The sequence below is a fragment of the Cynocephalus volans genome, chromosome 1 (assembly GCF_027409185.1).
Source record: "Cynocephalus volans isolate mCynVol1 chromosome 1, mCynVol1.pri, whole genome shotgun sequence".
NCBI lineage: Eukaryota > Metazoa > Chordata > Mammalia > Dermoptera > Cynocephalidae > Cynocephalus > Cynocephalus volans.
In genome coordinates, this window is record NC_084460.1 from 18,847,122 (window position 1) to 18,868,621 (window position 21,500).

General features: G+C 38.0%; 1 protein-coding gene across 1 annotated transcript in view; it reads right to left on the reverse strand.

Moving 5' to 3' along the window:
* The window catches only part of PLCB4 (phospholipase C beta 4), a 404,723-nt gene that overhangs the window by 51,379 nt on the left and 331,844 nt on the right, over positions 1–21,500 (reverse strand). The window contains exons 25-27 of the mRNA XM_063092112.1: positions 17,400–17,502; positions 16,157–16,321; positions 7,046–7,250 (exon numbers count right to left, since the gene is read on the reverse strand). Of these exons, the coding sequence (XP_062948182.1) occupies positions 7,046–7,250; positions 16,157–16,321; positions 17,400–17,502 (473 nt within the window). The remainder of the gene's footprint in view (positions 1–7,045; positions 7,251–16,156; positions 16,322–17,399; positions 17,503–21,500) is intronic.

The following is a 21,500-nucleotide window of genomic DNA, read 5'->3' on the forward strand; positions in this document are numbered from 1 at the left end:
TGGTAGTTATTGCCTCAAAAATGCCATATATTCTCTTCAGGCCCCTAAACTGATTGTATGTCACCAAAGATAAACAAGTGATTATTTCCTAACAGTCTAGCCCTCACTAAAATGTACCAATGGGATTGAATATTAGGCAAAATTTATATATCAATTTGGGAGGCTTAGAACAGGTAGAGGTAGGTCTTTCCCAATTATAAAATCAATAAAGCAAGGCATTGAAGAATGAAATGATCCATAATCCTTCCATCTTAACTAAACTACTTCCATTTTTGTATATTCTTGTGTAATTTTTTCATATAAGTACATAAATTGCATCAGGAAGTCCTGATATTATACCCCAGGAATGGCATTTTAATTAAGGATGTTCTTCCTCTGGAAGTATCTGATGTAAGAAACAGCCAACTATCTTCATAAAGTGGTTAGAAAGCAACCCTGTTCTGACGCTGGGTGGTGTGAACAAGAAACACTTCCCCCATCCCCCACCCCTGTGACATATCTTTAATTGTGGAGAATCCTAACATTTATAAAGCAAATGTATTTCACAGTGCCTAGCTTCCAAAGCCCAGTTTCAGGTATAGCCTAACTTTTTAAAATTACACATAGAAATCTTAAGCTTGCAAAAGACAGGAAACTTTCCCCAGGCTAAAGTCTCTGTTGTAGATAAAGAACTGTAACACAGCAAAATTGCTGGCTCCAAGGGCAGATGTCCTTGGTGCAACCAAACCTAATGATTGTTGCAATGACAATTATCTTACTGTTCTTTTGTAACTACCTATGTTCCTTTTCTGTAACTTTCCTGCCTGAAGAATAAATACAGAGAGACGACCAGAGTTCGGTGTTAATTTTCTGAGGAGGAATGCCTCTCTCTTGAGGGTTCCTGGAAATTAACCCCTTCAGGGCTTCTCACTGCTCAGAAGAAATGGGCTTTGAATAACCCTTTGCATCTCCATCACCCTGGGGGAGAGGTGACATTTAATCATAGGGAAGACCAGAAAGGGAAATGGGCAAATAAACAAAGGGTCATTCCTCTTTGCTTGGGTAAAATAGCATAGATGCAGAAAAAGAGATGAAATCTACAGTTATAGAAGCAATGATATGCACTTATCACTGAAGTGCTGAGAGGAATGAAGTGCTGAGAGGCCCATGAAACACAGCTCCTAGTGACATTTAAACACAATGCTAATGCTCCACCTATTCCAGAAGTGTAGACTCAACTCTCTTATTTGCTTTCCTCCCTACCATTTAGTAACAATAGAAGGAATACAAAAGAAAACCCACCCAAAGCAACAGAGAGGTGGGAAAAAAAGAAATACCAACACATTTAATTGTCATTAGCCCTGGAACTCTTTCTTGTCACCAGGAGCAGTGGCTAACAGTGATAAAGCTGTGCAATGGGCAACACCATCATCAGTGGTGTTTGCACCTACAGATAAAGCAGCAAAGTCAAGCCTAGTAGTCCCAGTCTCTGGATTTGACAAAGGAAGAATGTCGCTTAGCCCCCAGCCTACTACTTCTATCTGGTGTATGAGTATGGGAGTAAAAGATAGAACTGTTTCTCTTTACATAATATTGAAAAAAAATTAAATTGAGGCTTTTTGATTCATTCTCAGTCATCTCTCTCCTATATGTAACCATTTTTTTCAAGTCAAAATTTAGTCTCCAACAGTTAAGAGATTTCATTGCTGTTTTTCAGCCCGACCTGCTTAGAAACAGAACTATGAGTTCAGAAGCTCATCTTTGCCCTGTTATTTCTTTGAGTGTTTGGGGAGTTATTATAGTATAGTAATGAGAAGCAACCACACTGAAATTCCTGCTTCTGCTCCCTGAAGGGCAAGGAAGGGAAACAGAGAACTACTGCAAGTGGAAGAGAGACGGTAGGAATAATGGGCTCGAGACCTAGCTCATGCCGGGAGGGAACTGGGCAGCCCAGAGTCCAAAGTCTCTAAAGACCACCAGATGCAAGGGGGTAGACTAATTATGAACAATTGCAAAAGAAGCAAATGTTCTCATCAGTGGGATTCATCATCATATGATGACCTCACAGAACAGGACCCCAATAAATAGGTGTCCAGAAGCTCCTATAAACACCCAAGCCCTACCTAAGGAATCATCTGAACTTGGAAAAGCCTTAGGAACACTTTTCTTGTTTCTATAAAATGATGCCACCCACCTGACATTACTGACATTTAAAATACATTTAAAAATCACATAGAACACAGAGTTGTTGGTACTTAATGACAATCATGGTAATGTTATTAAGTATTAGAATTCTGAAATGTCTTAGCACAGGATTAAGAGATTTTTCTGAAGATGAGGAATTGCTTATGACACAATCATTTACTATGGCATTTTACAGAAACCAAAGGGTAAGTTAGGGAGAAGAAAATACTATAACCAATAGAATTTTCTTTAGCTTGTTAAAAATGAATAGAAATTTAAAAATTAATGGAGGGGTTTCTGTGGGTGGGCATTGTTCCAAGAGCTCATCTGATCCTCACCTATGAGGAGGGGACCACTGTTATGCTGTGCTGCAATGAGAACACTGAAAGGTGAAAAGTTATGCATAAGTCATGCGAAGTCAGACAACCAGTAGTCAGTGTTTTTATGTACCTGCTAGGTGGCTGCAAAGAAACAGCATGCTATTAGCCAGAAATAGACAGTTTTTGAATCCCCAACCATTACTTACATAGTAATTTATCTAGATGTCAGAATGTACTTGAGACCACTTTGGAAATTATTAGAGAGATCTTTCAAGGAAATTAAAATTTGATTTAAAAAATTGCCTAAGAAAAAGAGGAACAACCCAATTTAAAAAAAAACGATAAAAAACAAAGGATGCTAGAGGGGATTTTTTAGGAAAAGGAATACAAGTGGCCAAGAGACATATGAAAATATGTTCAACCTGATTCATAATTATAAATATGCAAATTGAAATGATGAGGTCCCATTTCCACCCTTACTGACAAAAATTAAGAATTTTTTAGAAGCCAAAATTGGCTATTGTGAGTGAGAATGGGCAGCCTGTGTATAAGTGTGAGAGCACATATAGATCCAATCTAAAAGGCTAGATAGAAACAGTGGTATAGCCACCTAATGGAATACTATACGATCTTTAAAAAGAATAAAAAAGCCTTTTATGCACTGACATGAAATGTTCTCCATGATATATTATCCCTTTTGGTTAAATTTAAAAGCATGTGTATATACACACACATGTGTATGTGTATAGATAAATACACACACTTTATATTTATGTATGTACATACTTAGATATACATACCTATATATGCAGTATGTTTTATAACCTTCTATTGTTTTAAGACATTCATTTTATTTTACATTAAATTACATTACAATAGTCCCCCCTTATTCGTGGTTTTGCTTTCCACAGTTTCAGTTACCCACAGTCAACTGTGGACTGAAAATATTAAATAAAAAATTTCAAAACTAAACAATTTATAAGTTTTAAATTGCACGTTGTTCTGTTTAGCTTGATGAGATCTTGTGCCGCTGTCCAGTTCCATCCTATCTGGGCCATGAAAAATCCCTTTGTCCAGCATATCCATGTGGCATACACTCCCCACCTGTTAGTCACTTACCTGTTTCAGTTATCAAATTGAACAAATGTACTATATGTACGGTTCGGTACCATCCACAATTTCAGGCATTCACTGAGGGTCTTGGAATGCATCCCCACTAGGTAAGGATGAACTACTGTATAAGACATTACTTTATTTAAAAATGTTATCAAGAATTATCTAGATAGCAGGCTTACAGGAAGGGTTGCTTTATTTCTTTATTCACTTCTGAGTTTGAAACAAATATTGACTTAAAACATTTCTCTACTTGTTATTTTCATATTACCTTGCAAATACAATTAAATTTGTTCTTTAAAATCTGATTAAAGAAATTAATAATTATTAGTATTTGGTGAACTATAAGAGTTGGGACTTAATCATATTAACATGATTAAGACATAAGAGGGCTTACTGGATCCAAACTTGGGGAGTGATTTTGGACAATCTGACCCACCTTGGAAGAAGATATAATTTGCCAAATTATTTAGTACCCTGAAAATGTGAATATTTTCTTTAAGGTGCCAAAATTATTCAATAGGAACCCTTGAGGGTAAGCTACATGACTTTTTCCATTTTACATCTTTTACACAGGCCATTCATAAAGTAGGTACTAAACAATAATGGTTAAATAAATCTTTTCCTGTGAGAAAAAACCACATTTTTAAAAATGAATACATCAATAAAATACTATTTTTCCTGATTAAACTAATAACTGTTAAAAAAATTATATCTCAAACATTGCTGATGGGTTATTTCACAATCTGTATCTAAAGCTTTCAATACATACATATTCCTTTATTTAACAAATCCACTTCAAAGAATTCATCTTCAGGAAATGATCATGAATATTTCCAAAGCTTTACATTTAGGGTTCTCAGATGCATGCAATGTTGTTTATAAGAAATAAAAATGGAAATGACCTCAATGTCTATCAATAACTAAATTATAATATACAGAAAATGGAATCCTATGTGGCTGATAAAAAGATGAAAATATTTCATGTGAGAAAATATGATATGAGAAAATATTCTCCTTTAAGTGAAAAAAAAAGAAATTAGGATTTCAAATAAGTATGCATAGTAATATCCAATTTTATTAAAAATGGAATAGAGAAAAGAAATGAGATCAGAAGTAAACAATAGTCCTCTCTGTGCAGGGGATTTATGGGTGACCCTTATTTTATTCTTTCTGCTGCCAGAATCTCTCTCTGATACATATTTTGGCTACCCTACCATTTACAGAATAAACCTGCTACATACCTGTGGACCAAAGTAACGAAGACACATTATCTTTCTTTAGCTAAATAAACATCTGATGACGTATACTGACAACGTCCTTTCTTCTTCCTAGGAAATGCTGGAGAGTGATTGTGCAGTTTCACTTTGAACTTGTTCCTACAGAATCAACTGAAAACATCTATATTCTGGGAAACATGATCTCTATAGATTTCCTACCCCACTGGTTCAGCACATAATCACTCAGATCCAAATGTAGGTTAGTTTAACAGATAAAATATGAACATATCATATAAGTGAAGAGGCTGTACAGAAGATCAGAAATTTAGAAAAAGACAGTTCTGGTTGTGTTTTTTTGTCATCTTCAGGTAAGACCCGTACACCTCATAATGTCTGCCCTCGGTTTCTTCGCATATAAAAGAGACGACCAGATAATTCTGAATAAACTGTCTTTGAATGTCAAATCTGAGATTGACATCAACTGCACACAGTACAGAAATGTCAAATTCTTCTGATAAAAAGTAAGCAACCACAATGACATGCTAAAAAGAACACTTGCAGGACTATTATTAAAGACATTAATTTGGATCCATACTTGAATGTTGACATTGGTAATAAACTACATTATAAATTCCGATATTTCTTCAGCACAGATCTACATATCGCCCACATCCCTTCTGAACAATTTCACATTTTTAGACTCTTTATGTAAAGTGCTTGGCACAAAGTTCAGCAAACAATTTCATTCCCTTTTCTATTCAAATGGCTTATTGCCCAGGAATGAATTACAGAGTTTCACTTGAAATTTAACTCATGCATAGACAAAACTTTTAAATCTTCCACCACATGGGTTTATACAACTATTTCTAAAATGTGCTAGGTATTTATTTCATGCTCCCTGCTTCCTAAGCCCCAGTATGTGGAACACGATTTAATTCACGGGCTGATGTCCTGTGGCCATCCCTGTGCTGCAGTGCAGGCAGGTGTCTGGTTTGCACATGCTGCAGCTCCTGCACATGCTTACGGTCTGCAATCTCCTTTTCTGATCCACTTACCCAGTCCCACAGCACCCCCTCCAGCCTGCTTTATGGGTTCTTCTGTTACTGGATGTTGTAGCTGCTAACGTGCTTGTTTTTATGAAAAATGAAGAGGAAGGAGGACAGAGTCTTTACTTTGCATTTTGTGACTGAAAAATCCTCATAGCTTAATTTACTTTTTGAACCTGTAATCAGGTTGTTAAAGTTGAGGATTAATTGCAGAAAATCTGCCTTCCAGAGAAGTATAAGTTACTAAAAACAAAAAATAAAATAACACCATATTCCACATACCAAATAGTGATGTGTTTCCTGTATACTGCAGGAATTATATCTGTATCTACAGACACACACCCCACCAACACCCATGCGCATACACATTTTTGAGCCTTGCTACGTCACATACTGTAAAGATGAGGTCTTGACAAGAATGCTGCGGAGGAAGGTAGTATTATCTTTACTTCCCACGTGAGGAAATGAGGGGGTTGAGAGGTTACATCATGATCCCGAAGTCGCCCAGCCAGCAGTGGAGAGTTAGGATTTGAGTCCTTCATCAATTTGATGCAGTCACTCTGCCATACCGTTTTCTTATGGTTCGACAGATGAGAATATAGGGGATCTTTGTTTTCTTTAAATGTTCTTGGCTTAGTTGGGGGTTATAAAAAGTTAACATGTTTGGGTGTAAGCAAAATCCTATGACTTAATTTAGCTTTTGATTTCTTCTACTGAGTCCCTTAAAGCCAATGCGGATTGATGACTGGGATTTTTTATGATATTGAACTCTCTTGTGGATTTGGAAGACAATTCAGGAATGTTGATAGCTGAGATCAATTTAAATCTTTTAGTGATGCAAATTGATAACACTTCTATGGTTTCACACTTCTAGTGTCTTTTCCCCACTTTGATTGCCAGTATAAAGTACATCCTGTACAAAACATACTTGTAAAAATTGATAAACAACATAAGATTACAGTATTTTAAAATAAGAAAGGACTTGAAAGATAATTGAGCCTTGCCCTTTCATTTCCCATTATGAAACCTGAAGTTACTATTTATCCTTAATTTCTTCAAGGCTACTAGTGTTTGCAGCACTGGCAGGAATAGACATTATTATTATTATTTGAAGTATGGGCAAAATGTTTTGTAATTTAGAACAAAATTTATATCATATTCTGTACCTAGATGTTTATCTTACCTCCAAATCCATCAGGCACATATGTTTTAAGAACAATATTGCAGAAAATTGTTGGCAGTGATAATGGTTTATTGCCCTCATTTCGAAGGGAAATGTGTCGATAGCCTGCTTGGAGACCATCCAGTGGAAGGATCCTCTGGCCAATCAGCCTGTTGTTGTCATCATACACGGCTATTCTCAAGACAGCCAGGTCTGGCAGGATCACCTGCAAGCAAACAGCAGGGCTTTTCACCGAGTTTTGTAATGCAGCTCCCAAGCACCAAGGCTCTAGGAATCTGGACCAGATCCATACTACTCTTAAATGCTCCTTCATGGTAAAAATAAGCCCATAACCAATTTGTACTCCTAAAGTGTATGGTATAAGTTACAATGCCCAAGACATTGAGAAAGGCAAATGGAATAGTTTTCCTGGAAATTGCCTAATCAAAAATGTTAAATGAAATAGATGTTAAAGATTACTACTCCAACCGTTCATCTTTCTCTGTCCCTACCCATAGAATTGGTGAGCAAATGGAGACCCTGAGAAATAAAGTGACTTTCCTTAATCTTGGAGACTGTCAGTGACAGAGTGGGATCTGGGAAAGAGGGATCCTGACTCCTAATCCTGTGACCTGTCTACTACCTGGGCTGCATCTGACATCCAGCTCTGCCTGTTTTTAAGAATATAGAAAGTGTATTTGAAGAAATGTTTCATGTATAAAAGACAATTGATATGTAAATTTGGATTCTCCTTGTTTCCTGCACTCAGTTTTCAACACATTTTGGGATATTAAACAGAGTAATATGGGGCAGCTCGAAATATTAATACACTTTGATCCCAAGACATCTACTCCTGCCAATAAGATGGGTTGGCTATTTACAACTGGAAGTTATGATTTAATTCCAACTTCGTGAAGATGAGGAGGAGATATCAAGCAACAATTCAGTCAACGTGCCTCACTCGTGTTCCTCACGCAGTGATCAGGGGCCTTAGGCTTTGCCACCTTTACCTTGGGAGATTAGTGCAAAAACAAACAAACAAACAAACAAACAAAAAACCCAACCATAATAACTGGAAAGAAAACAAAGCTAAAGAACTTGATATCAATGAAAGGCAATTTGACTTCTGAAGAACAGGGAAGGATACAGAATTGGCATCTTGTTTCTGGAGCCAGAAATATTACATATAAAAATCAAGATGGGTATCGTGTTACTCAGCAAAAACAAAGAACGCCTGAGTCAACTTTCAGAATTTCTAAGAATGTGTGATGTGAGGGGCTGCTCATTATGCCAAAGAACACTAGCCATACCAGCAACAGATCGAGCTATGACAAATTGGAAAAACCAGGGAAGAAAAAGAAGACAAATCACAGCTGTGTAAGCGATTCACACCACATCCTCACAAAAGTAGACAGAGTGATGTTGGGGTTGGTGTGGTAATGGTATTCACATCACAGGGGGAACCTAAGTTTCAAAATGGCTTGTTTTATCAAACCTACGTTGATCTCCCTTAATTTGGTTTCTGTAAGACAGTTACTCTATTCTGAAAAGGATAATCCCTACTTTGTTAAGAAGCCAATTATCTGTGTCTCATGACAAATAAACGGAGCAGAGGGGCGGAGTTTCAAGATGGCGGCGGCTGCGGCGGCTGGCGCGGAGTAGCTGAGGTGGAAAAGGTGGCCACTGGGCCTCAGGCAGCCGGGAAACTTGTGGACCTTCCTCTGGCCATCTCTTAAGGGAGGACTGCTGCTGCTGGCCGGTCGTGGGGGCTCAACGCCACTTTGCCCCCGGGAGGAGAGGCTGCTTCATTTACAGGCAACAGCTTTGAAGTGTGCAGCAGGAAAAGAACTGATTCTTAGCTGCAAAAGCAAGTCTTGAAACAGGGAACACGGCGCCAGGGCTGCGGTGGATGCAGCCAGGATCCCGGAGGCCGGGGCCGCGCTGAAGGCGGCCAGCTGCCCTATTCAGGATTCGAGGTTTCAGGCCGGCATTAAAGAAGATTCCTGGGAGCGCCCGAGCGGCGCCGCGACTGAACAGCCCGAGGCGGCAGCGCCGAGAACACGGAAGGCAACAAACCAGAGACAGAGCGAGCGCCCGACCTGGCACAGCACTGTGAGTGATCCCTGGCACAGCTCTGTTCGGGGGGTGGATGCCCACGCGGCTCCCGCCTGCACCACCAGGCCACTCACTGCCAAGGTGCTGCCTCCATTTTCCCAGGTGCGGGCAGCTCCGCCCTGCTCGGCCATCACTGAGCCCATTTGCTTGGCCTGGCGCGGGGCTTTCCGGACCCTGCGGGCCGACCTCCTCTCCCACTCCCTCCGCGGTTCTCTGGCAGGGCTGGGGGTGTGGGGCGTCCTGACCAGTTTTGGGAGGGCTAGGAAGTAGGGGCAGGCCGACTGTCACTCCACCACACCCTGGACTCCGCCCCGGTAAACTTCCTGTTACTGGGAGGCAGATACCATCTCTGCGACCACCAGTTTGGAAAAAAGCCTAACGAATTTCTGGTTGGGAATAGTGTGGTAGGAGAGTTCCCAGGTCCGCTTGAACCTGCCGGAGAGCAGGCTGCAGGCGGGCACTAGACTCGGTTTATACCGGGGGGATACAAAGGTGAACAAGACCCGAGAAAGATCTACACAGTGCTACAAAGGCACCCAGAGAGACCGGTCGTCTGTGCCTAGCAGAAACCTGGTAGACTTCCTGGGCGAGGCGGTGCTGAGCAGGGTCTTGAAGGCCCAGCTGATAGACGAGGGGTGCAGAAGACACGCCCCAGCCCAGCACAGTGTGCACAGAGGGGGGAGACGTGCGGCCAGGGAGGCGGAGACTCGACAGGAACCACACACCCGGTGGGGTCACCACTGCACGATCTAACAGCCTGGGCCAGAGCACACGGAACGGGGAGAAGTCCTGTACAGAAAGCGAAAGCTCAACAGAGATCACACACCCTGTGGTACGTGATCCACCAGCCCAGCAGAGTACAAGCTGACCAGAAAGGTGGCTCCCCGGAGAAGCCCAAGACCCGAGGCAACCACACACACAAGACACTAGAGGCCAACTGAGCAGTCACGGCGGGAGCCATACCAAATTGGCAACCACAGCAACATCCTAGTTAGTCATTAGTCTTAAACCGGTGGACTGTGAAACCCCCTGCAACAATGAATAAACACCAAAAAAAAGACACCAGAAATACAAAAAATCAAGAAAGTACACCACCAAAAGTTAATAAATCTCATACTCTAGATCCTATAGAACAAGCCCTTGAAATAACTGACAAGGAATTTCGAGTGATAATTCTAAGGAAACTGAATGAGATACAAGAAAACTCAGCTAGACATCATGATGAAATGAGGAAAAGTATACAGGATCTGAAAGAGGAAATATACAAGGAAATCAATTTCCTGAAAAAAAATGTAGCAGAACTTGCTGAACTGAAGAAGTTATTCAGCGAAATAAAAAACACAACGGAGAGTTTAACCAGCAGGCTTGTCGAAGTTGAAGAGAGAACCTCTGAACTTGAAGATGGGCTGTTTGAAATAACACAAGCAGACAAAAAGAAAGAAAAAAGAATCAAGGACATGGAAGAAAATCTGAGAGAGATATCAGACAACCTCAAGCGCTCAAATATCCGAGTCATGGGTATTCCAGAAGGGGAGGAAAATGGAGATTCCATTGAAAACATATTCAACAAAATAGTGGCAGAAAACTTCCCAGGTATAGGAAAAATCACTGATCTTCAGATCCAGGAAGCTCAACGATCTCCAAACGTATTCAACCCAAAAAGGCCTTCTCCAAGACATGTCATAGTCAAATTGGCAAAACTCAGAGACAAAGAGAGAATCTTAAAAGCTGCAAGAGAGAAGCGTCAAATCACCTATAAGGGAGCCCCAATCAGGTTAACATCAGACTTTTCATCACAAACCCTAAAAGCTAGAAAGGAATGGGATGATATTTTCAAAATACTAAAAGACAAAGATTGCCAGCCAAGAATACTCTACCCTGCAAGGCTATCCTTCTGAAATGAGGGGCAAATAGTATATTTCTCAGACAAACAAAAACTGCGGGAGTTCACTACCACAAGACCACCCTTACAAGAAATCCTCAAGGGAGTACTGGGTTTGGTTCCTGAAAAATAACTACCACTGCCATAAAAACCCAAGAAAAATCAAAACCCGCTAGTACAATAAAAATGGCATTCATGAAGAGAAAACAAGCTAACAAAAACACTATCTACAACCTAAGGAACCAACAAACAAAGAAACCAAACAGTAAATCAGAAAGCAAGGAACAAAAGACACCTAAGACAACCAAACAACCAATAAAATGCTAGGAATAAATCAACACCTTTCAATAACAACTCTTAATGTTAAAGGCTTAAATTCCCCAATTAAAAGACACAGACTGGCTGACTGGATCAAAAAGCAGGACCCAACTATATGCTGCCTACAAGAGACCCAACTCACCCATAAAGATTCACACAGACTAAGAGTGAAAGGATGGAAAAAGATTTACCATGCAAACAGAAAAGAAAAACGAGCTGGAGTGGCTATTCTTATATCTGACAAAATAGACTTTAAACTAAAAACCATAAAAAGAGACAATGAGGGACACTACTTAATGATAAAAGGACGGATCCATCAAGAAGACATAACAATCATAAATATGTACGCACCCAATGTTGGAGCAGCCAGATTTATAAAACAAACTCTATTAGACCTAAAGAAGGAAATAGACACTAATACCATAATAGCAGGGGACCTGAACACTCCACTGTCAATATTAGACAGATCATCTAGGCAAAGAATCAGTAGAGAAACACAAGATCTAAACAAGACTCTAGACCAATTGGAATTGGCAGATATCTACAGAACATTCCACCCAACAACCTCAGAATATTCATTCTTCTCATCAGCACATGGATCATTCTCCAGGATAGATCACATATTAGGTCACAAATCAAGTCTCAATAAATTCAAAAAAATTGCAATTATCCCATGTATCTTCTCAGACCACAATGGATTAAAACTAGAAATTAATAACAAACAAAACTCTGGAAACTATACAAACACATGGAAATTAAACAGCATTCTACTTAATGACATATGGGTCCAAGAAGAAATCAAGCAGGAAATCAAAAAGTTTATTGAAACTAATGAAAACAATGATACATCATACCAAAACCTGTGGGATACTGCAAAAGCAGTATTGAGGGGAAAATTTATTGCATTAAATGCTCACTTCAGAAGAATGGAAAGATGGCAAGTGAACAACCTAACACTTCACCTTAAAGAACTAGAAAAACAAGAACAATCCAATCCTAAAGTTAGCAGACGGAAAGAAATCATTAAGATCAGAGCAGAACTGAATGAAATTGAAAACCAAAAAACAATTCAAAAGATCAACGAATCAAAAAGTTGGTTTTTTGAAAAGATAAATAAAATTGACAAACCATTAGCATGGCTAACAAAAAAAAGAAGAGAGAAGACTCAAATAACAAAAATTAGAAATGAAAAAGGCGATATTACAACTGATTCATCTGAAATACAAGGAATCATTCGAGACTACTATAAACAACTATACGCCAACAAATTTGAAAATCTGGAGGAAATGGATAAATTTCTGGACACACACAAGCTCCCAAAACTGAACCGTGAAGACGTAGAAAATTTGAACAGACCAATAACAATAAAGGAGATTGAAGCTGTTATCAGAAGGCTCCCAACAAAGAAAAGCCCAGGACCAGATGGATTCACAGCAGAATTTTACCAAACATTCAAAGAGGAATTGACACCGATTCTTTACAAACTATTCCAAAAGATTGAAACGGACGCAAATCTCCCAAACTCATTCTATGAAGCAAACATCATCCTGATACCAAAACCAGGTAAAGATATAACCAAAAAAGAAAACTACAGGCCGATATCCTTGATGAATATAGATGCAAAAATCCTCACTAAAATACTAGCAAACAGAATACAGCAACACATACGAAAAATTATTCATCACAATCAAGTGGGATTCATCCCAGGGATGCAAGGTTGGTTCAACATACGCAAATCAATAAATGTGATACACCATATTAATAAACTCAAACACAAGGACCATATGATCATCTCTATAGATGCTGAAAAAGCATTTGATAAAGTTCAGCACTCATTCATGACAAAGACCCTCTATAAGTTAGGTATAGAGGGAAAGTATCTCAACATAATTAAAGCCATATATGCCAAACCCACTGCCAATATCATCCTGAATGGGGAAAAGCTGAAAGCTTTTCCTTTAAGAACAGGCACTAGACAAGGATGCCCACTCTCACCACTCCTATTCAACATAGTGTTGGAAGTACTAGCCAGAGCAATCAGAGAAGAGAAGGAAATAAAGGGCATCCAGATTGGAAAAGATGAAGTCAAACTGTCCCTGTTTGCAGATGACATGATCCTATATATCGAACAGCCTAAAACCTCTACAAAAAAACTCTTGGAATTGATAAATGATTTCAGCACAGTAGCAGGATACAAAATCAACACACAAAAATCAGTAGCATTTCTTTTCTCCAATAGTGAACATGCAGAAGGAGAAATCAAGAAAGCCTGCCCATTTACAATAGCCACCAAAAAAATAAAATACTTAGGAATTGAGTTAACCAAGGAGGTGAAAAATCTCTATAATGAGAACTACAAACCACTGCTGAGAGAAATTAGAGAGGATACAAGAAGATGGAAAGATATTCCATGCTCTTGGATTGGAAGAATCAACATAGTGAAAATGTCCATACTACCCAAAGTGATATACAAATTCAATGCAATCCCCATCAAAATTCCAAAGACATTTTTCTCAGAAATGGAAAAAACTATTCAGACATTTATATGGAACAATAAAAGACCACGAATAGCCAAAGCAATGCTCAGCAAAAAAAATAAAGCTGGAGGCATAACACTACCTGACTTTAAGCTATACTACAAAGCTATAATAACCAAAACAGTATGGTCCTGGCATAAAAACAGACACACTGACCAATGGAATAGAATAGAGAATCCAGAAATCAACCCACACACTTACTGCCATCTGATCTTTGACAAAGGCACCAAGCCTATTCACTGGGGAAGGGACTGCCTCTTCAGCAAGTGGTGCTGGGATAACTGGATATCGATATGCAGGAGAATGAAACTAGATCCATACCTCTCACCGTATACTAAAATCAACTCAAAATGGATTAAGGATTTAAATATACACCCTGAGACAATAAAACTTCTTAAAGAAAACAGAGGGGAAACACTTCAGGAAATGGGACTGGGCTCAGACTTCATGAATACGACCCCAAAAGCACGGGCAACCAAAGGACAAATAAACAAATGGGATTATATCAAACTAAAAAGCTTCTGCACAGCAAAAGAAACAATTAAAAGAGTTAAAAGACAACCAACAGAGTGGGAGAAAATATTTGCAAAATATACATCTGACAAAGGATTAATATCCAGAATATATAAGGAACTCAAACAACTTTACAAGAAGAAAACAAGCAACCCAATTAAAAAATGGGCAAAAGAGCTAAGTAGGCATTTCTCTAAGGAAGATATCCAAATGGCCAACAGACATATGAAAAAATGCTCAACATCACTCAGCATCCGGGAAATGCAAATCAAAACCACATTGAGATACCATCTAACCCCAGTTAGGATGGCTAAAATCCAAAAGACTATGAACGATAAATGCTGGCGAGGCTGCGGAGAAAAAGGAACTCTCATACATTGTTGGTGGGACTGCAAAATGGTGCAGCCTCTATGGAAAATGGTATGGAGGTTCCTTAAACAATTGCAAATAGATCTACCATACGACCCAGCCATCCCACTGTTGGGAATATACCCAGAGGAATGGAAATCATCAAGTCAAAGGTATACCTGTTCCCCAATGTTCATCGCAGCACTCTTTACAATAGCCAAGAGTTGGAACCAGCCCAAATGCCCATCATCAGATGAGTGGATACGGAAAATGTGGTACATCTACACAATGGAATACTACTCAGCTATAAAAACGAATGAAATACTGCCATTTGCAACAACATGGATGGACCTCGAGAGAATTATATTAAGTGAAACAAGTCAGGCACAGAAAGAGAAATACCACATGTTCTCACTTATTGGAGGGAGCTAAAAATTAATATATAAATTCACACACACACATACACACATACACACACAAACCGGGGGGGGGGGGGAAGAAGATATAACAACCACAATTATTTGAAGTTGATACAACAAACAAACAGAAAGGACATGGTTGGGGGGGAGGGGGGGGAGGGAGAAGGGAGGGAGGTTTTGGTGATGGGGAGCATTAATCAGCTACAATGTATATCGACAAAATAAAATTTAAAAAAAAATAAATAAAAAAAAATAAATAAATAAACGGAGCAGAACCACCTAGAAAATCTGTGCCTAAAGGAGCAGCAAGAAATCATTTTGGCCAAAAAAAGGAGAAAAATGGACATTCTTGGAAACAGCACTGCCAATGTGTGGATTTTTCAAAGCACCTTCAATTGACAAAAAAGAAACGAAGGGGAAAATGATTAAGAGATTACAAACTGAATATTAGAGAGAACGTCTGATTGCTCTTAGGATCCAGCACACAGTACTGGGAGAAAAGGATAAAACGCCAAAAACAGTACATGAAGCACAGAATCTGTAAGTAATAACAGGTGCTGCACTTTCCTGGCGGGACCGGGAAATACTGACTCACCCATGTAATGACATTTATTGACCTTAGTTTGGGGTGCAGCATTTTACCTGACCTCTTGGCTAAAGGAACAGTGCAAGCTACCAGCTACTGCCAGGGCAGGGAAGAACTCACCATGTAGGATGGTGTCCACAATAGAGGACATAATCTAAGTGCATACTTACTGCAAACCTGGAGCTTGGGCTTTGCCACGTAGAAGTTGGGCTCCTCCAAGGATGAAAGGAGGACCAAAACCAAACAGTGCAAACAGAAACAACAATCGTATAATAGCTACTGAAGTCATCCATCAGAAGAAGGGGAAAAGAGACATTGCGAGTTGAGTAACTGTCCCTCTATCATGTAGTGTCTATACACTAAAACACGGCCCCGAGTTAGCAGAGTGAGTTGGAGACACTGAAAATGTCCTACCTTCCGAAACACAAATGATTCTTCATTGTAAACTGGATTGAGTCCATTATTCATAACCATGCGAGTTCGGAATTCCTTACGTATTGTGTCAGTTGGCAGTCCATACATATCCACTTCTACATATGTGCCAATTTTCTTATCTGATAAAAATTGACCTGATATGACCTGCAGCAACACAGAAACAGGGCGAGAGAGAAGTGTAATCATCAGAATAATCAGGAAGTAAGAAATTCTGTTTATTGGGGGAATTTCAATTATCTGTGGAAATAATGTATTTATTTCCTTTTAAACCAAAACATTATTGAGCAACTACTATATATAAAAAAAAATTGTTCTAGGCAGAGGTTCTACCTTCTAGAACTGTCTAGAAAAAGAACAAGAAAAAATATACTTGAATCATATAATGAAAAGAAATAGTGTTTACAGCATCTTCATCTCACCTAAGTGCCTGCACTTATAAAATAAAATGATGAATTCAGACCTAAGATCCCTTCATAGCTGTGAAATTCTATCACATTGTACTTATTACTGAATTATTTTAAAAGTCTGTGAAAGAGACACACAGTAAGAAAAGGATTGCTAGAATTTGCCAGTTATTCTTTACTGACGTTAACATTCATCAGCTATGACAGTGTTATATATTTGCAAAGACCAGTGTTAAATTATATCTACTATAAAGCTACAGAAAGACTATTTTTCATTTTCTTTCCAAATGACTGTAACAATTTATTAGTTTTTTTCACAATATCTAAAGCTAATAATTTTGAAACAACTTTTTTGAGGTACAATCGATATACAATAAAGTGTACATATTTAAAGTGTACAGTTAGGTCAGTTTTGATATAAGAGCACATCTGTGAAGCTATCACCACAGTTAAGGTAATAAATGTTTCCATCTTCCCCCAAAGTTTCTTTATGCCCTTTTACAAATCCATCCCTCCTTCCATCTCTCTCTAGAGGCAACCATTGATTTACTATCTGTCACTACAGCTTGCCTTTTGTAGAATTTCGTATAAATTGAATCATATAGTAGGTACTTTTTTGATGATGTCTTTCATCAAAATAGCTAATAACTTTATGAGTGACATAAAAGTGTCTCGTAAGAAAAAAGAGGGCATTTAAAGTCAAAGTTGAGAGCAACACATGGATCTTTCAATCTGACGTTAAATGTTTTAGTAGTGATTTCTTTCCAGGATCATTTGCATTCACATTTCTACTACTCCATGATGAGGAAGGCCCTCACCTGCACTGAGCACGTAGCTGCAATAACCCCGTCAACAGGTGTCTCAGAGAAGGGATCGAATGTTCGATCAGGCCGCCTCATGAAATCTGGTTTGAGAAGGTACCTGCCAGAACAAAAGCATAGGAGGAGTTTATTTTACTAAAGACTAAAATAGCTTTTACAAAGACTAAAATACTCAGTATCTGAATCGCTGAATACTTCCTTTTCCCCATCTGTGATTTAGAAGCTAGGCTTTTAGGCATAGGGTCCTAAGGATTGACGAGAACGTGCCTGCCCTTTTGGATAATCCTAAAGAGCATCAGTGAAGAAAGAACGTTCTCTAGATTCCAGGATCAGTGACACTAGTAATTCCTGATACTGTCATATTTTCTTGAGCTTTTTTGTGCCATTGGTCTCCTTTAGAGATGTCCTCTTACATGCATAAAATAAAGTATAAACAAAAACAATGAAAAATCAATTATATTAGCAAGTTATCAAAATATGGAAAATACATGTAATAGTCTCAATATTTATTATCATTTTATTAATTCATTGAATTATGAGATTTAATGGTAAATCTGATGATGACCATAATTTCAAAGTACTAATGTGCATAAAAATATTTTGACAGATCTAAAACAAAAGTAATGAAATATGAAAATGTCTTTGATTTATATTATGAGAGTCACAGGCACCCCTAATATTACTGTGAATTACTGTTTACATTCATAATTTTAAAAATGTAAAATTTCAGTTATAGGTAGGTGAAAATAAAGGCTGATTATTTCCAGATTTCTAGTAAAGGCGATTAGGCAAAAAAAAATATACATAAAACAAGACATCAGATTGTAAAGAAAGAAGTATAAATATTTTAAATCACAGATGACATATCTTGTACACAGAAAATCTTAAGGAATGCACTAAAAAACTATTAGAACTAATAAATGAGTTCAGCACAATTGCAGAATACAAGATCAATACATAAAAATTAAATTGTATTTCTATACACCAGCAATGAACAATCCAAAAATGAAATTAAGAAAAAAATTCCACTTATAATAGCATCAAAAAGAATAAAGTATTTAGAAATAAATTTAACAAAATAAGTGCAATACTTTGAAAACTACAAAACATTGCTGAAAAAAATTAAAGATCTAAATAAATGAAAAGACATCTTGTATTCATGGGTTGGAATACAATCGTTTAGATGGCAATACTTCCCAAATTAATATACAAATTTATTGTAATCCCCATAAAAATCCCAGCTGGCTTCTTTGTAGATATTGACAAGCTGATCCTAAAATTTACATGGAAACTTAACAGACCAAGAATAGGCAAAACAATCTTAAAATATAAGAACGAAGTTGAAGGTCTCACACTTCTCAATTTCAAAACTTATTACAAAGCAACAGCAATCAAGACAGTCTAGTACTACAGGACAGACATATAAATCAATGAGATAGAATTGAAAGTCCAGAAATAAATCCATGTATCTAGGGCCAAATTGATTTTTGGCAAGAATGCCAAGAACATTCAATTGGTCTTTTAAAAAATGGTGCTAGAACAACTGGATGGGCCTCATGCAAACATAACAAAACAAAACAAAAAACCGACCCTTATCTCATACTATATACAAAAATGAACTCAAAACGCATCACAGAACTAAATGTAAGAGCCCAAACTATAAAATTCCTAAAAGAAAACATAGGAACAAATCTTCATGACTTTGGATTTGGCAATTGATTCTTAGATGTAATACCAAAAGCACAAGCAACAAGAGAAAAAATAGACAAATTGGACTTTCTCATAAAAACTTTGTGTTTCAAAGGACACTATCAAGGAAGTGAAAACACAAGCCACAGAATGGGAGAAAATATTTGCAAATCATATATCTGATAAGAAGCTTGTATCTAGAATATATAAATAACAACCCAGTTTTTAAAATGGGCAAATAATCTGAATAGACATTTCTCCAAATAAGATAAACGGCCAATAAGCACATGAAAAGATTCTTAACATTAGTCACGACAGAAATGTGAATCAAAACCATATATACCACACACACACACACACACACACACACACACACACACACACACTGTCTCTCTCTAGGATAGCTTTAATCAAAAATTCAGATAACTGTAGTGTTGACAAGGATGTGGAAAAACTGGAACCTTCATACATTGCTGGTAAAAGTGTATCCACTTTGAAAAACAGTCTGGCAGTTCTTCAAAGAGGTAAACATAGTTACCAATTCCACTCTTATGTACATACACAGTACAGATGAAAACACTGTCTACACAAAACTTGCACACGAACGTTCACAGCAGCATTAATCATAATACCGAAAGATGGAAATAACCCAAACGTCCACTGATGGATGAATGGATACACAAAATGTGGTATATCCATACAGTGGAAAGTTATTCTGCAATAAAAAGTAATGAAGCACTGGTACGTGCTACAACATGAATGAACCTTGAAAACATTATGCTAAGTGAAAGAAGTCAGTCATAAAAGATCATTATATGAATCTATTTACATGAAATATGTAGAACAGGCAAATATATAGAGACAGAGAATGATCAGTGGTTTCTTAAGGCTGGAGGTAGGAGGTACTTGAGATGATAGCTAAAGGATATGGATTTTCTTTTGGAGGTGATGGAAATGTTCTGCAATGTACCCCAACTACACAATGTCTGTCCCTTATGCCCACTGGGCAGTAGTGGTCATGTAATCACACCTTGGATTCCATAACTTCCCTGAAACTGGTGTAAAAAGTCTTCATCTCTCTAAAACAAATAAAAACCCATTTTTTTTATTTATCAGAATTGAGTATAACCAGAGATAGAAAAAAATCCACAATAATATGAGCAGTATATAAAGGAAAATAAAAGCACTTCTTACAAAACTATAGGTTTTTTAAAAATTTATTTACTTTTTTGCTTCCAATATTTGCCAATATTTATTTATTTATTTATTTAAATGTTTTGTCTTGTTTTTTTATTGGTTATGAATATTCATAGGGTACAAAGCAAATTGGTACCACTTGTGCCTAAGATGTAATGGTCAGATCCATACTGGCAGCATGTAAAATAATTAAAATTGAGGGGAATAAAAGTTCTCACTTTCTTTCTGACTATAACTTGCAAGAATTTTGAGTCTAGATGATGTCAAATTTATTATTATCTTTAAAAACACAACCAAAAAGGGATCCTGAGGCATGATATTTTTCCTTAAAGGGAAGTTTAATGGCTTGTGTTCTAGTTGTGACAAAATTACCATTCATTGTTTTCAAAGTCTGAACAGAAACAAATTATTTAAAAAGTAACCCCACATTTGATAACCCCAGAAAGTACCCTGAAGGACGACACTGGTTATTTGATCAAGTATAGAGTTTCCAGAATTTTTCAAATATTAAAGATGATTTTGAGCATTCTTCTGTCTCCAAGAGAATGAAACTCAAAATATTAATACAAAAGCTATCTAACATGCAGAAGAGATTGTTTTCTCTATTCAGAGTTTTAAGATTTGGGTTTTTTTTGTGGCTCGTGTTAGCAACAGGATTAGAAAATATGATAATACAGCAGAAGCTAAAGAGTTAGGATGGAAGGTAGATGGGTAGCTACGGTATGACACACACTTCTCTAATGGCAGCCCACCAGCCTTGCTGGGGGGGGGTGACTGGCGTAGACCATGAAGGGAGGTCACGAAGGATGTTCTGGCTCTCACAGAGGGGCAGCATTTAGATTCTAGTTGCGTGAAGTGAGGGATTCTGCCTCCTGAGGGAGGCAGGGACTCTGAGATGCATACAGCACCCGAGTCGTCTTTCCAGGGCAGAGTCTCCTTGAGCAGTTGCTGTCCAGAGACACAGCATTCCAACATTCTCCCTGCCATTTCTTCAGGGACAGGAGCCCTTTCTCACCCACCAAAAAATGAGGAACATGATACTGAAGATGTCTCAGTGTCAAAACATCCTTCATAGTCCTTCCTTTCGGATCTGCTTAGAAGAAAACTACTGTGTGAAAGAAGGAATTGATCCAAACTAGAAATGTCACCAGAAAAGGGCAAGAAACCTAACCCAATTCTCCAAAGCAGGCAGGCTTCGGGCTTCAGTGAAAT